Source organism: Amia ocellicauda, chromosome 2 (assembly GCF_036373705.1).
Source record: "Amia ocellicauda isolate fAmiCal2 chromosome 2, fAmiCal2.hap1, whole genome shotgun sequence".
NCBI classification, from domain to species: domain Eukaryota; kingdom Metazoa; phylum Chordata; class Actinopteri; order Amiiformes; family Amiidae; genus Amia; species Amia ocellicauda.
The window spans coordinates 25,127,675-25,143,457 of NC_089851.1; the positions used below are offsets into that span (position 1 = coordinate 25,127,675).

The 15,783-nt window shown below is 44.3% G+C and overlaps 1 protein-coding gene across 1 annotated transcript; it reads left to right on the forward strand.

Moving 5' to 3' along the window:
* The first annotated feature begins 8,724 nt into the window (after window positions 1-8,724).
* Window positions 8,725-15,626, forward strand: LOC136767822 (retinol dehydrogenase 12). Its single transcript, XM_066721845.1, has 7 exons — window positions 8,725-8,892; window positions 9,595-9,710; window positions 11,739-11,894; window positions 12,734-12,838; window positions 13,221-13,430; window positions 14,204-14,396; window positions 14,902-15,626. The coding sequence occupies exons 1-7, from the start codon at window positions 8,879-8,881 to the stop codon at window positions 15,002-15,004; spliced, it is 897 nt and encodes a 298-aa protein (XP_066577942.1). The 5' UTR covers window positions 8,725-8,878; the 3' UTR covers window positions 15,005-15,626.
* Window positions 15,627-15,783: the final 157 nt, after the last annotated feature.

The following is a 15,783-nucleotide window of genomic DNA, read 5'->3' on the forward strand; positions in this document are numbered from 1 at the left end:
CGGGACAGTGCCTTCCAGCACATCGTGGTCACTGTCAGTGGGTGGTGTTTGTGTCTCGCTGGGTGTAGCTTGTGGGCATTTACCCAGCATTGCAGTGGGCGTATGCGCAGCAGGCCCAAGTGGAGAATATTCAAGGCGACTGCCATCAGCCCCAACAGTTTTTGAAAATGGACCAGCTGGAGAATCAATGCCCTTCTGAATTACACCAGGCATTTCTGCAATGACTCGATTCTGTCTCCGGACTGGTAGGCAAGCATTTTTTTGAGAGTCCAGCTTCATTCCCAAGAAACTGTGCGGGATCGAGGGAGCTTTTCTCTACATGAACTGCGAGACCCAGTGGCGTCACGTGACGTATGACCTCCGCTGTGTGTTCCTCTGTCTGAAGCCTGGAGTCTGCGCACACCAGCCAGTCATCCAGGTAATTCAGGATACTTATCACCTTTGTCCTGAGGGGGGCCATGGCTGCATCCATGCACTTTGAGGCCCCTCAGATCGAGAATGGGCCGGAAGCCTCCATCCTTCTTTGGAACCACGAAGTACCCCGAGTAGAAGCCTGCTCGAGAGTCTTCATCGGCCACTAGTCGTATCGCTCGCTTCTCCTGCAACACAGCGATCTCCTGAGAGAGAGCTTGAGCCCTTTCGGGCCATCCGACAGTAGTGGGCAGCACCCCTCTGAAGGTGGGTGGGCAGAGTGGAATTGGAGGGCGTATCCGTGGGTCATCGTTGTTCGCACCCAGGAGTCCTGGGTGCAGGCTTGCCATTGGTCGAGTCCGGTCGGTCTGCTGGTGGGGGGGTGGGGTTGGCGATGGTGGACGTGTCCCTTCAGGTACAATCCTGCGTCACAGGGGGCTCTCGGGTGTCTGTCTTGCCCTTAGGCTTCCAGTTGGGGAACCTGTTTTTCCCCCTCGTCTGCGGCTGGCTTCTGCGGTGTTCAGGCTGCCAGCCACTAGGCTGTGGCGGCCTGGGTTGAGGCCTCCACTGCCTCAGCCTGACGGGTTGCTGGGATCCTCATAGACGCTGCCATGGCGGCTGTCTAGCCTGTTGGAGATCAGCATATTTGGACGCTGTCTCCTTTGCCTTCACCGACCACACGATAGTCTCCCAAACATCTGACCCGGGGTGATGGGAGCATCGAGGAGGGTGGACTTCTCCTTGTCCCGGAGCTTCGCCTGTGTCAGCCACAGATGACGTCTGGCTGCAACCATAGATGCGAGGGATCTCCCCATGGCCTTTGCCCCTTCTCGCAGCAAGTCAGCAATGCCGGCTGGCTCCACGTGGACTGTACAATGTCCTCTTATGATCAAGGAGGGGAAGGCTCCGCAGTCTTCTCCCTCAAAACCCGGTTTTTGGAAACCTCTTCCTGGGGGCACCAGGGAATGTCCACTGCCATAGCCACACGTCTCATCAGGGCTTTAAATTCCAAACTGGCCTTGAAAATGTTCCAACATGGAATTCGCCACCTTGGTCTCCTCTGTAAAGGATGGAGGATCCGATATGCCTGAGTGCAACACCACGTGGGACAGCGCTTCTTCGGTGGGGGTGGCAGCTGAGACAGGAGACGGGAAACATGCTCATCCACCGGAAGTCGAGTCGCCATAGAGTGCAGCAATAATACAAAAAAAGACCTTAGTCTGAGCTCCGAATAGCGTGAATATTCAAAGGATATAATCCGATGAGGAACCGAACTCCAAAGAGTAGGGGAGTGCACTTCTCAAGCTTTAGGATCGCAACGGAAACTGTCAGCACATTCACTGGCAAGTGAAAGAAGAAAGGAGGGGCAGGGAGTCAGGAGGAGACTTTTCACAGACGCCGGGAGCAGGTCTCTCCTGACAGCAGGACCCCTATTGGGCAGCTTTGGTAGATGTTTTCAATGATTGGCAGGTAAGAAGGCTCTTCCCATTAGGTAATGGCTGTCTTTCGATTTGAAAGGGAACAATAGGTTGCGAATGCGGTTATCTGAAAAAGGAAGCACTGCCCAAGGGGAGGGGTTTCTGTGCACTTCCGTAGGAACCTTATCGAAAGCTGCCATTGGCCCCTGCGCTCGTCACTCAGAACAGGTCCCTTCCCACATCCTGTTCTGTAAAACGTGACGTCAGCGCAGGTTCGTCCTCTTTTGCCAGGAGCCAGGACTCCCACGCGACCTTGCAACCCTTGGGCAGTGCTTACTTTTTCAGATAACTGGGGTTGCATTCGCAACCTATTGTTATCTTTCATGTCGGAAGCACTGCCCAAGGGGGAGGGGTTACTGTATAACAAAACTGTCGCAAGGGAGGAGGCAGCGAGCTGATAAGGGATCCTGCCCCGAGGTGCACCGCTAGGGGACCTCGGCAACACAACTCCAGACAGTAACCTCAGGGGCCCCGTAGGGCCGCACCTGAGCCACCCAGGAGCGAAGACCGTAGTCACGCTCTACCGGGAACTGTCTGCAATCAGCATATACAAAGCGGGGCTACAGAGGTTAACTCTTATGCCCTCCACTTACTAGAGCAAGGCTGGCTGCTCTACTAGTGCAGCTAGGAGCAAGACTGTAATCTACTTGCACAATGTCTGGCGCGGGCAATCAAGCACTTGTGCGGCCTCCGCGCAATATCATGGCAGTGGACCCCTCATCCAATAGGAGCGGGGCCACAGACCCAATGAGAAAAATACAACATAATACATAGCTGGCTAGTCAACAGAGTAGCCGAGCTGACCAATATACAATATATACATATTGCGTGACAGCAAGACCTTCATGCTGTCAGCGCGCAGTACAAGAGCTCAACTAAACAGTACAGAGTGGAAGAGCTCCATTGTGCTGACAATTCAGATTTCGTACAAACGAACTATATACACCACAGGGCGCAGGAATTAACTAATGCGCCGCCCATGGAACACAGGAGCAGTTGACGCCTGCTGGTTAGACCGGCTAACGCAGGGCAACATTATCTCTACTGTGTTAACAAAGGAATTATATACACAGCGAGGCAGCGAAACTCAAGCGCCGTCAGCTGGGAACAGCGGAAGTGAACAATTTTAGAATGGAGCCACAGTCCTGCTGTTTAACACATAATACATATATACACATATATACATCACGGGGTGCAGGAGCTGGCTCATGCGCCACACGTGGAACACAGGAGCAGTTGACACCTGTCGAATAGCGCAGCTAACGCAGGGCAACTACAGCTCTTACCATGTGAATAAATGAACTATGTACACAGCAGGGCACTGGAGAACTCAAGTGCCCTCCGCTGGAGGACAACAGCAGCGGTCCCCTGCTCCATGGCGTAATACAGCCAGAGCGGACCACAGACCTGCTGACCAATATATACAGAGCTGGGTACAGGCCAGACGCATGCACCACCACAACACAATTACAATGAACAAACTATATACAGGGCGGCCTCGTAAGGCAACATGCCTGTAGGCCGCACGACAAGCCCTGGGAACACATCGACAGGGCTGTCAGTAAATCCAGGAGCAGCTCGCGTGGGTGCTCGACTGGAAAGCATAGTCCGGTGGAAGGGAAAGACACGGTTCACTAGCTCCCTCAGCATGCACTTACAGGGGCAGACTGGGAGAGGAAAAGCAGGAGCCAGAGCCTGCAGGCTACTGTGGCTCGACTGCAGCCAACACCGGGTTCCCAATGGAAGGGACCGGTCCCGTCACATCCAACATGTAGAACCGGGCAAATGTAAGCGGCGAGGCCCAAGCTGCAGCCGCACAAATGTCTGCCAAGGGGGCACCTTGAAAAAGGGCCCAAGATGTGGTGACACCTCAAGTCGAGTGGGCCACCAGGTGATCAGGCACCGGGGTCCCGGTAGACTCGTAGGCCATGGTAATGGTGTCCACAATCCAATGCGAGAGGTGCTGCTTTGAAAGCGCCTGGCCCTGTGTCCAAGCTCCATAAGACACAAACAGTTGGTCTGAACGCCGAATGTCCTTAGTGCGTTCCAAATAGCACCTGAGGGCCCGCACAGGGCAGAGCAGGTGAAGCCAACTCTCTTGCTCTGAAGCAAAGGGAGGAGGATGAAAAGCCATCAACTCAATAGGCCTGTTGACATGAAATGGAGACAGCACTTTTGGGAGGAATGCAGGGTTAGGCCGTAGCGTGACCCTGGAGCCATCTCCCGCAAAACGGACACACGATGGGTGTACGGACAGGGCGTGTAACTCGCTCACGTGTTTTGCAGAGGTGATTGCCAACAAAAACGCAGTCTTAAGTGACACCAGCTTCAGCTCAGCTGAGTTCAGTGGCTCAAATGGGGCTTGGGAAAGTGCGTCCAGCACTACATCAAGACGCCATGCGGGCAGTGAAAGGGTTCGAGGAGGCCGAAGCCGTCGAGCTCCCTTTAAAAACTGCGCAGCCAGAAAATGAGACCCAGGAGGCTCGCCATCAATCCGGACATGACATGTGGAGATGGACTTGCCCTGGTCCAACAGCTCTTGTAGAAATTGCAGTATGACCCCGATGGGGCAATTAATTGGGTCTTGACTGCTGTCTTGGCACCAGGTGCTAATCGTCTGCCAGCAGTAGGAATATTGCGACCTCATAGACGGAGCTCTCGCCAACTGAATAGTAGCAACTACCGTGTCCGACAGACCCCAGGCAATCAATCACTCCCACTCAGGGTCCAGGCCCAGAGCTGGCGGAGGCCCGGATTGGGGTGCCAAAGCATGCCCTGCACCTGGGACAACAAATCTGCTCTCACTGGGAGCTGCCAAGGCTCTCCATGGAGGAGGGCGATTAGGTCTGCGAACCATAATCTGCGAGGCCCCTGTGGGGCTGTGGGTCGCTCGTTCTATCCTGACCTTCTCCAGGAGCACCAGGAGAAGGGGGAACGGTGGGAATGTGTAAAGGAGACAGTGCGGCCACATGTGGGCTAGCGCGTCGATCCCTAGGGTTCCTGAGCGGTCTCAGACGGAGAACCATAGTGGGCAGTGTGTGGACTCTGCCGAGGCAAAGAGATCCACGTCCGCCCTGCCAAACCGGCTCCACAGTTGTTGTACCACAAGCGGGTGGAGGCGCCATTCCGAGACCGGGGGGCTTCCCCGAGAGAGGAGGTCCGCCGTTGTGTTGGACAGGTGCTGTGAGGTGAACTGCTCTGATGGAGCAGAACCGTGGCTGCGCCCACAGAAGCAGATGGCGTGCTAGACAGTACAGTCTGCGTGACCGGAGACCTCCTTGCCTGTTGATGTAGGCAACCACCGCTGTGTTGTCTGTCCGAACCAGCACATGTCTGTCCCGCAGGACCGGCAGGAAATGAGACAGTCCAAGGAGTACTGCTTGTAACTCCAGGACATCCGTCACAGACCGCTCCCCAACCCTGCTTCCTCCTGGGATGGGGCAGACAGACTCCCCAAAGGCTCTACCAGCGCGGCGTGAGCCGGCAGTGGAGCGTCATAGTGCCGGGAGGGCTAGCAGTGCTCGTTCTCAGCGAACTGAGAGAGCGAGATCCCCTACAGCCACAGCCGCAGGCTGTAGTGCAGGCGCAAGCCTCTTCTTGTGAACGAAACTGAAACGGAAAGTGCAGCCGGACCTCCGGTGCACGGACGGGACAGAATTGGGATTAGCTATCAATAATAACTAAACACACACAAGACAGAGACGATGTGTAGCGAAAACGGTGGTGAACAACACTATAAAGTGAGCCAGCCAGCCGAAATATGCAGTTTGAATGTTTATTACAAACACAGACACAGAGAGCTTATGTTCCTGAGTCCATCGAAATGGCAAAAGAGGACGAACCTGCGCTGACGTCACATTTTATAGAACAGGAAGTGGGAAGGGACCTGTTCTGAGTGACGAGCGCAGGGGCCAATGGCAGCTTTGATAGAGTGACGTTTCAATCGGGTTCCTACAGAACCTCCCCCTTGGGCAGTGCTTCACGGTGGCACTTGAACGGAAACGAGTTCAGAGTTCAACAAGCTTTCACTTGGACGGTGGAGGATGAGGTGCCGGCCACGGCCACAAACCCCTTCAGGTGGCAGAGGGTCCTCGGCTTCTTCTCTCGGCTCCGGGCCGCCACCTCCCAGCTGCTGTTGGTGAGGGGGTTGAGGGGGTGATCCCCCAGGCCTGGAGTCAGGCCTGTCTCCATCGGCTGCCTCAGTGACCCCAGGCTGGTGCCCTGTACCCTGTAGGAGTGCCGTGAGCCAGAGGAGACCCCAGTCAAGAACGAACCTCATGACGAGGCTTGCGTGACCTGGGAGGCATCTGAGAGGGACGCACGCACCAGCAAGGGTGAAACAAGCCGGGGGTGGGACGGTAGGGACGGTCAAGGCTGGAGACCCCCTGTCTGCCTCTCCCAAGCATTCCAGAAACTCCCACTGGGAGACATGCCTCAAAAGGCAGGTCTAAGCTGGCTCTAAGGCAAAACCTGGGCATCCTGGAGGTACACACTCACAGTGCCTCTGGGTGTTGTCCTTGGTGTTCATGGACTCCCAGGGGTCATAGGTCAGGCCCTGCGTTGTACCTGGTTACAAAGCCCAGCGCAATGCAGGGCCCTGTTGACACACCATGGCTGCTCTTCGGCCAAAGCTGGGCCCTGGTCTATTACTGGGGTCAGGAATATTGTGATATTAACTAGAGGTCTGCATTTCAGACACCACGAGAGGAAGAAGTCGCTCGCAGATCTGCCTTTGTACACCCAGTGGTTCCACGGGAGGACATGAACTGGACTGCTGGTACCGCCCCCTCTGGTGGAAAAGACCAAACCCCCTCACAAGGAGACGCACTCCACTCTGGGGAAAAAGCACACCAGCGATGGGAATGCGGCACATGTCACACCTCCAGCACGAGAACCAAAGTGTACAGAGTGTGTAAATGAACCTGTGTAAACTAAAACCACAAAGTTTCTACTGGAGTTCTTTTCTTGAATGCACAGCTGTTTCTATCCCTAAGTGACATAATCAACCGCTTGGGCCATTCGACCCATCATGCTCGTTTGCTGTCCATTAATCACTAAGTGATCAAAGGATCTCGTCCAATCAGAACATTATTATAAAGTTATGTGGGAAGCAAAGAGGGATAGTTATACATATTAACATATGTAAGTCTGGGAAGAACATTCATCTTAACCTGGGCTCTACCCCACAGGGACATTGGAAGCCCAATCCATCTTTTAAGGTCATCCCGTACATTTTTAAGAATTTGTGGTCCATTCAGACTAAATATTGAATTTAGAGGGGAATTAATTATGATCCCAAGATATTTCATTCTCTTTGGTTTCCAAGTGAAAGGAGTATTTGTCAGGTCACTACGATGCGTATGGGAATTTAGTGGCATTGCCCTTACATGTCCCCCTTACTCCAGTTCATTTTGCATTCAGAGAGTCAACCAAAACATTTAATGAGATCAAGAATAGCTGGGAGGGAGTGTGAAGGATCTGAGAGTGTCAGTAATATATCATCTCCAAAATATATTTCAACCTGTCCTAGTAAGGTTGTGTTCTAACTGGATTTGACACTGCCATCACCTTTTTTTTTACTGGGATGGTCTGGTTAAATAACCCTGGAAGCTGGAGGTAGTTGTTGAGAAGGAAATGCCAGGAGGGAATATATAACAGTCTCTTTAATAAACAGATAGATAAAAGATGGGTACATGATGTGCAATTTAGGCAATGGAACACACTCATGGTATCAAAAGGCAATTCATAAGAAGTCAATATCCATTAATGTCATAGTTGACTCATTCCTCATACATAGAAACAATTGTTATAATCTAACAGCAAGTAACCTTCATAAGAATACCACAATCAACCATACAATAAACACAAATACAAGAACCACAATTCCAACACAGCAATTTCAAATATTACATAACATTATTTGTCATTTAGTAGACACTCTTATCCAGGGTGACTTACATTTGTACCAATTTATACAACTGGGTATTTTACCAGAGCAATCTCAAGGGTACAGCAGCACTTCCCCAGCCAGGATTTAAACCCATAACCTTCCAGTTATGACTCCAGAGCCCTAACCACTACTCCACAGTGCTGCCCAAATATAAAAAAAACAATACAAATATTTCAAAATAAACCCAGGATTTACAACAAACCAAATAATTGGTGAATTGCCATTTCGGATCAGTTGATTGGAATAATGCAATTAAAGTAAGGATAACACAGCACTGTTCAATCACTTTACCCTATTACACAGATTAATTGATAACAGTAGTATGTTTTTGGTCTTATTCCAGAAGTTCATGTGGTAGTTCATCCCCCCTCTTATTATGGATAAAGACTAGTATTTGATTCTGTTTATGACTGAGAATAAAGTATTGTTGGAGGATATTATGGTACAAGATAAGAAAACAAGCCTAAATACCGATTATTGTTTATGTATTTGGCCTTTTGTACTTGACTGAATTAACTGAATGCACATGATGCATACAAAAGGGTCTTAAACTATCAAGAGAAAATAAGCTGAATCATTCAATCTATATAATAATAAAGATGGCCATTTAGTTTATATTGTAGATATATTACACGTGTTCCTTATACAGTTATGCCACCTCCCTCGTTTCTGTCTGAAACAGCAGTGCTTTCATTCTTGTAATATGTGATTCTTTTTATGCGCTTTTAGTTCTTAAAAAAAAAACAGTGTTATTTAAATTGGCATGTTTTTATCAATGGTAAGAATTGGTCTGTCAACACCAATTAAAACCAACCCCTGCAGTTCAAGTTCAGCACTCAGGCGCACAGCCCGGCGAGCGCTCATTGGCTGGGTGTGACGTCACCTGCGTGTTGACACCGCGGAACAGCTGTGGAGCCGCAGGACGCGGAATTGAATTGAATTGAATTGAATTGAACAGAAACGCGTTGTAGTCAGTGGGTTTAAACGAGCTGGAAGCGCAGGGAGGGAAACTCGTTACCTCCTTTTGAAATCCAAAGTCATGCAATCATTCAGGTAAAGCACGTCTTTCTTGTAATGTAATGTGGCGGAGAGTCTGTACTGATGTTGCATTCTGTACTTGGAACCTTATAATGGATACTTTGTTGTAACATCGTGACGCTCCGTAAGAAAAAGCTCTGTGTTAAATAACTTGCCGTTCAATACCATCCTGTTTCTGTGATTATGTTACGCCATCGTGTAGTAAGGATACTGCCAATTCATATATTCAACTGGTCAGCGAAGACGCCGCTTTCACAGAGTTATCTGTAACCAATACGAATAAATCCAAGATTCAATTTCTTAGAAGACACCCTCACAGTGACTTACAATTGTTACAAGATATCTCTCTTTTTTTTTTTCCATTTTACCCATTGATACAGCTGGGCAAGCGTTACACCTTGAATTAAGTGAGCGGATCCTATCTTGTATTTTGAAAGCTCAGTACATTTTAGAAGATGCCTTTAGAAATTGAATATGTCCTGCTTGTCAGCTAGTCGATTGATCTGAATCATTGCTTATTTAATTCAGTGTATTCTTTATTGTTGGGATTTTACATGCCCACTTGCTTCTGTTTCCCTAGATTTACCTCACATCTTATTGGAAGAATCTGGAGACACTGGTTCTTCTGGTTTCATATTTTAGTTAACTAGTATCCACCTTTCAAAATAAATGAAGTGGTCATGTATGAAACATTTATGCATGTATTTTATTTTCCAGAAACTTCTTCAGGGCTCAGTGGTCCTCCGATGTAAGGCTTGAAGGAAAGACTGTACTGATAACAGGGGCCAACACTGGAATTGGCAAGGAAACGTCAAAAGATTTAGCAAAGAGAGGTATTGTGCTGCACACATTTTCCAACCACAGGGCCAGAATGAATCCAAATGTGACCAACTTGCAAATGGCACTCTACTAATATTTACTTGATATCGGCTCTACACACAATTAGAAGAGGGCCACCATTGAGTACTTGGTTTTAGTTTTCTATTTTTATATGGACTAGAAGTCGCTACAAGCCCAAATTGCTAGTGAAAACTGGTTCTTGTCAAACCCTGTTCTTCTGGGTATCAGGGTTGAACTATAGCACAGTGAGACAATGAGAAAGTGATCTTATTTATACATGCACAGGTAAGGACATGCAATCAGAACTGTTTTCAATAACCAGTTTTCACCAGCAATTTGAGCTTGTTGCATCATCAGCCCCCCTTATTTTAAACATTACGCATGCCTTTGGTCCTGTTCAAACTGTGGGGGAGGGAATAATCTGATCCCTAAACTCCCTACCTATGACATTTTGTTGTGCAACACAATTAAATGAGCCATCACAGACACTTAATTGTAGTGTAGAGCATCATGGGATACTGATCGAATACCAGAAACAACTGCGACAATCACATTGGCTTCTGTTACAATGTTAATGAATTCTGGCCATTCTTTTGTTTTGTAATACATGATGAAATACAACAATGAGCTGTACAAAGACGAGTCCATTCTGTTATTCGAGGACTAAACATCAACGTAAGGCTTTATAAACATATCATGATCTTAATTTTTCATTATGTTTCAGGGGGTTATTATATTTATATGTGGTTAAATAACTTAAAGTTACAAATGTTTCTGTGGTTTAGGAATATGTAACGGAGAAATCAAATGAGTAAATGGGCTTAAATTACTGCAACATATGTTAGGCAACCGTGATTGCATAACTATGACAAAGCAAAACTTCTGCAATTGATAATAATGAAAAAACTACCCAGACATAATCAAGCTTAATATATCTGCAACCCACATCAAATATAGTACTATAATTGTATCGTGGTCTTTTTATAGATTGTCAGCAAAGAAGTTCATTTTCCTAAGTAGCTTAATTAGATTTAATCTTGACTGTCTTTGAATGTTTTTCTAACCATGTGTTTGTGTGTGACTTAATTCAAGTTGAGGGATATCTGTCTGGGGGACTAGAGGTACCTATGACTTAAAATGATTATATTGGAAAAAAAATATATATATATATTAGTCTGGCAGCTAGTTAGCTAATGGAGTGCTTATAACATTCAGACATGTCTCCAAACTGAGGCTACAATTTCCAATGTGAAGGTTGCTAAATTGTCACAAACCTAGGGAGAAGTCAGTATTTTCATAGCCTGTTATAAAATGACGTAGATAACAATATATCCACATTTTGCAGTGTATTTGTGAAGCTTTATATATAATCTGCAGTGTTGCATTCCTGCAGTGTTTTAATGTATGTTATCCTTTTATGCTATATAGTCATTTTGGTTGGTTATGAAGAATGGAGATTGACTTCAATGGGAGTTATCCTAATCCAAATACACATTTTGCACAGTGTAGTGTAGAGGAGAATGTTATCGCCTCTTTGATAGATATAGGTGTATGGGTTTTGCTTTGCATCCCCCAGTCTTGATGTCCTTGTTATAATTAAATGATAGATGAATTCCAAAGTATATTTAGGTATTACATTGGAAGAAAATCTGAATAGAAGCTGAGGCGCTGGTTGCAAATGGACTTTCATATGATTACAGGATGATAAAATCAACATTGATTGACAATCACAATCTCTAGAACTCAATGTAAGACAGTTTGTGTGTAAAAATTGAAGCGATATATGGATGGATGAAAGGTGGACAATATAAGCTTATATATGATGAAATTATAACTTAAAGATATGACCCCCTTGAAGTGCTGCTAACTGCTTTCATATTGTAATTTAAGTGAAGATTGATCTGGACTTGCATTGCAATTAATCTTATTTCAATGTGTTTTTTGTTTAAGTCTCTTTCCCATCTAGGTATTTTATCAAATCGCTATCTTTGAATCATGTATATTTTCTGATCTTTTTGCAGGGGCAAGAATAATAATGGCCTGCAGAGACATGGAGAAAGCTGAAGCTGCACAGAAAGAAATCATAGAAGTCTCTGGAAATCAGGATGTTGTCATTAAGAAACTGGATTTATCTGATACCAAGTCAATCAGAGAATTTGCTGAGCAAATTAACAAAGGTAAGTGAGATGAATGTCACAATAGTTTGAGTGCTTTCTTTTCTATTAAATTCAATAGTATAGTAGTTAGATCTTTAAGGTAACATAATTCATTAGCTAACATTTTTGTATTTATTTATTTTTCAACAAAAATCAATACATGAATTGTGATATACTGTGAATATGCTACAGCTAAGGAAACCTCTGCACAGATTGTCTGATAATTTCTTAACTTGGATGTTCAGTGGTTCAGCTTTTACATCCAACGGAGACCCTCCTTAATGATATTTTTACACTGCAGATAAAACACTTGCATTTCATAATTTCCATTAAACTGTATTCTATGAGTTTTTATATATAAAGCAGTGTAGATCAAATATGACTTGCTGGTTTGTTAAAATAATTGGACTACTTGGTAGACATAAGTAAAATATTATGAAATATATTTAAGCTAGTTACAGATGATATACAGTATATGGTATGATCATTTAATTTTATGAACTAAACTTGGGTACATTAGATTAAAACTGACTGGGTGGTTCGAATTATGTCCAAAGCTCTTTATTTTTAAACACTTGTTCTTTTAAATGTAGTATTAACTAACCATTATAAAAGTCTAATGTCACCTAGTTTTAATGTTTGGATGTGTGTAATGAAGAATTTAAAAATAAATGGCCTCAAAAAACAATGCCAATCTGTACTTTTTAAAGCCTTCCTTTGAAGTTCAAATGGATTAGTCCTGTATCGGCTCGGAGTCTTACTTGGTTAGTTGTCGTCTACATTTTAAATATTTTGTCAAGGGTGTTAGCATTAGTCTCTATTAGTGGCATGTGATATACACATCTAAAATTGTATTGCAGAGGAGAAGCAAGTGAACATACTGATTAACAATGCTGGGATCATGATGTGTCCTTACTCTAAGACAGCTGATGGCTTTGAAATGCAGTTTGGAGTCAATCACTTGGGTAAGAGTGAAGATTGATGCATGGAATGCTACCTCTTGTATAGTTTTTGTTTTGTTTTTGTTTATAATATCTACCATATATTTCTCTGTTGAAAAATACCCTTTTTTAAATTAGATTATTTTTAGGCAAAATGTTTTTATGGACCAGACATTCCCTTACTTACATTCAGTAGTAAAACATGTAAACAATAAAAACAAAATGCATTCCAAGAATCTGTGTAAAATAATTTAAAACTATTTTGTTTAGTTTCAGAATCTGATGTAATATGACAACAACAATCTGACAAAGTGTCATGTAACCCTTTCTCCTGTTTAATTTTCAATCCTTGAGTTTGATTGTCCAGCAACACCACTTACACTGTAACTTCTGCTGATTCTTCAAGGTCACTTCTTGCTCACCTACTTATTGATTGATCTGATCAAGAGCTCCACCCCAGCCCGACTCATCAATGTCTCCTCAATGGCACATAGCTTTGGCAACATCAGACTGGATGATATCAATAGTGAGAAAAGCTATGACTCAGTGAAGGCCTATGGCCAGAGCAAGCTGGCCAATATCCTCTACACACGGTACCTGGCAAAGAACCTGCAAGGCAAGCGTCTCCCTCAATTTTAAACTTGTCAAGTAATGGTGGATGTCATGTATGCTCTTTCAGTGTTTCAGGATGTTGTCATAACTTATTGGATAGTGGAAAATCTATAAAAGGACCAGATATGTCTTCCCTGCAGCAACTCAACCCATTATCAGATCAACTGTCAGATCAACTGAGTATTAGTCATACTGCCTGACAACGTGAATTGTTCTAGTGTGCATGACTGTGTGGAAAAACAGAGAAGACAAACGTTATTTTCTCCTGTCCAACAGAGATTAATACACAGTGGAAATTGTGCAATAAACTCCCCCATTCAAAAAAGGAGAAACATTTTGAATCATGCCTCTTGCCTAATGCTGGTTTGTGTCTAGGCTAATGCACAATAATGTATGTTAGTGTGTTTTGCAAGCTAAATAATAACTCTTATTCCAATACAATGTGCACAGTCATTTGTTTTGTCGTTTGTAATAAGAGTTGTTTAAAATAAATGCTGACCCAAAACTCCAGCCTGAGGTGACTGCATCACCTACATACGTTGTAATACCAGATTTATCATAATTATTGCTTGTAGAAATGATTGCTTATCAAGTTTTGTTCAAACTGAAATGAAAACCTTCACTTTAACATCAAAAATATGAAGCGATACTAGTTTATTGTTTTCTAACCCAGGTAATGTGAAAATTAAATGCATAATAAATGTATATGTATAGTTAAATATATATATTTACTATTTTAGATCACCTTCAATTGGTTTTCCTTTCTTTCTCCAAAAGGCACTGGTGTGACTGTGTACTCCTTACACCCAGGTGTGGTGCAGACCGAACTGGCCAGACACCTCAACGGTGCTATGCAGGTGGTAATGAAAATGGCCAAGCCTTTCACCAAGACCTCTGTACAAGGCGCTCAAACATCCATCTACTGCGCAGTGGCCCCAGAGTTGGAGAATGAAAGTGGCGGATATTATAGGTACGTTGGTGCTCTTCATCTTGAGCTGCTCTTGGTTTTCAACACTTGCTGCCTTTATTCTCGCTACTCCATTATGCTTCATACAACAACACAATATAAAACCAAATATCTCGCAGGTGTGTTCACAGAATATACTAGCACTGAGGACTTCTGTTAGGGGTGGCTTTTTTTTCCCCTAGTTCAAATCACATTACGCATCATATAATATGTGGCTATGCCATTTAAATGTAAGTGTTCCACACAGGCCAATGTAATATGTTTACAACAGCTAAGCAGTCGACTAAGTGATGATATTTATGTTGTACATCAACCACAAATCTGCATGCTAATGCTAGTGTGCCCTCTGGTGGAGACGGTTGCAGGTGCACAAAGAAGTACATGTTTGTTCCCCTCTTTTTCTCAGGGTATGGCGGTACAACACACACCTTTCCCAAGTGTTGTAAATATACATTAACTGTGTTTTGAAATTAACTCCAAAAACACTTCTCTGCTCACTCTATCACAGTGACTGTGCCCCTGCAAGCTGCTCTAGAGCGGCTAACGATGATGAAATGGCAAAGAAGCTTTGGGACCTCAGCTGCCAGATGCTTGGAATAACATGGGAGTGATAACAGAGAACCAGGACTCTATCAACATTTTAAATAAATTGCATTTATTAATATTGTAGATGCTCAAAGATTTACTAAATCGAATGATAAGCTACAACACTATCATTTATACAGATGTGGATGTATAGACTTGGACAGCCAAAATGCAGTTTTCATGTAAGGTGTATTGCACCAGTACTGTGTACATTTACCTATATTGGGCTTGATTTTTCAAAAGGTTGAAATGTACAATGTACAGGTCTCTCCTTAAAAGAGCACAATAATTATAATAATGAATCCAAAATTGTTAATGTTCACTTGGAAAATAAGATATGTACCGTCAGAAAATGTGGCTTTTACATTTTGTTGTATTTCAATAGAATATATTTTTTTCAAACAAACCAAAGCTCTTGTATTGAACTCCTAAGACGTGCATCAGACATGGTTTTGGTTCTAATTTATTATTGGGAGACTGGAGACTTGCTTTTTCTCATATAATGTGCATCTACAGTTCTGTACCATCAATAACAGATATGCAGAATGCTGTAGTTGTATATTTGTAGGTTTCAAATCTTGAAACCTAGCTTTTATATTTTTGTAAATATCCCTTTCAATAAAAATTAGTTTTGTGTTTTCACTATTATGACTGTGTGTAGAAGCATTTTTTTCCATTCCTCTATGTAAAAATAACTTATTTTGAGTCTCTGTGCCTAAGTCAGTAAAGGCATTTTCTCAGATTGATCCGTGTAATATATCCCATTATCTGTACCCCTTCACAAACGTGGCATACTGGACAAAAC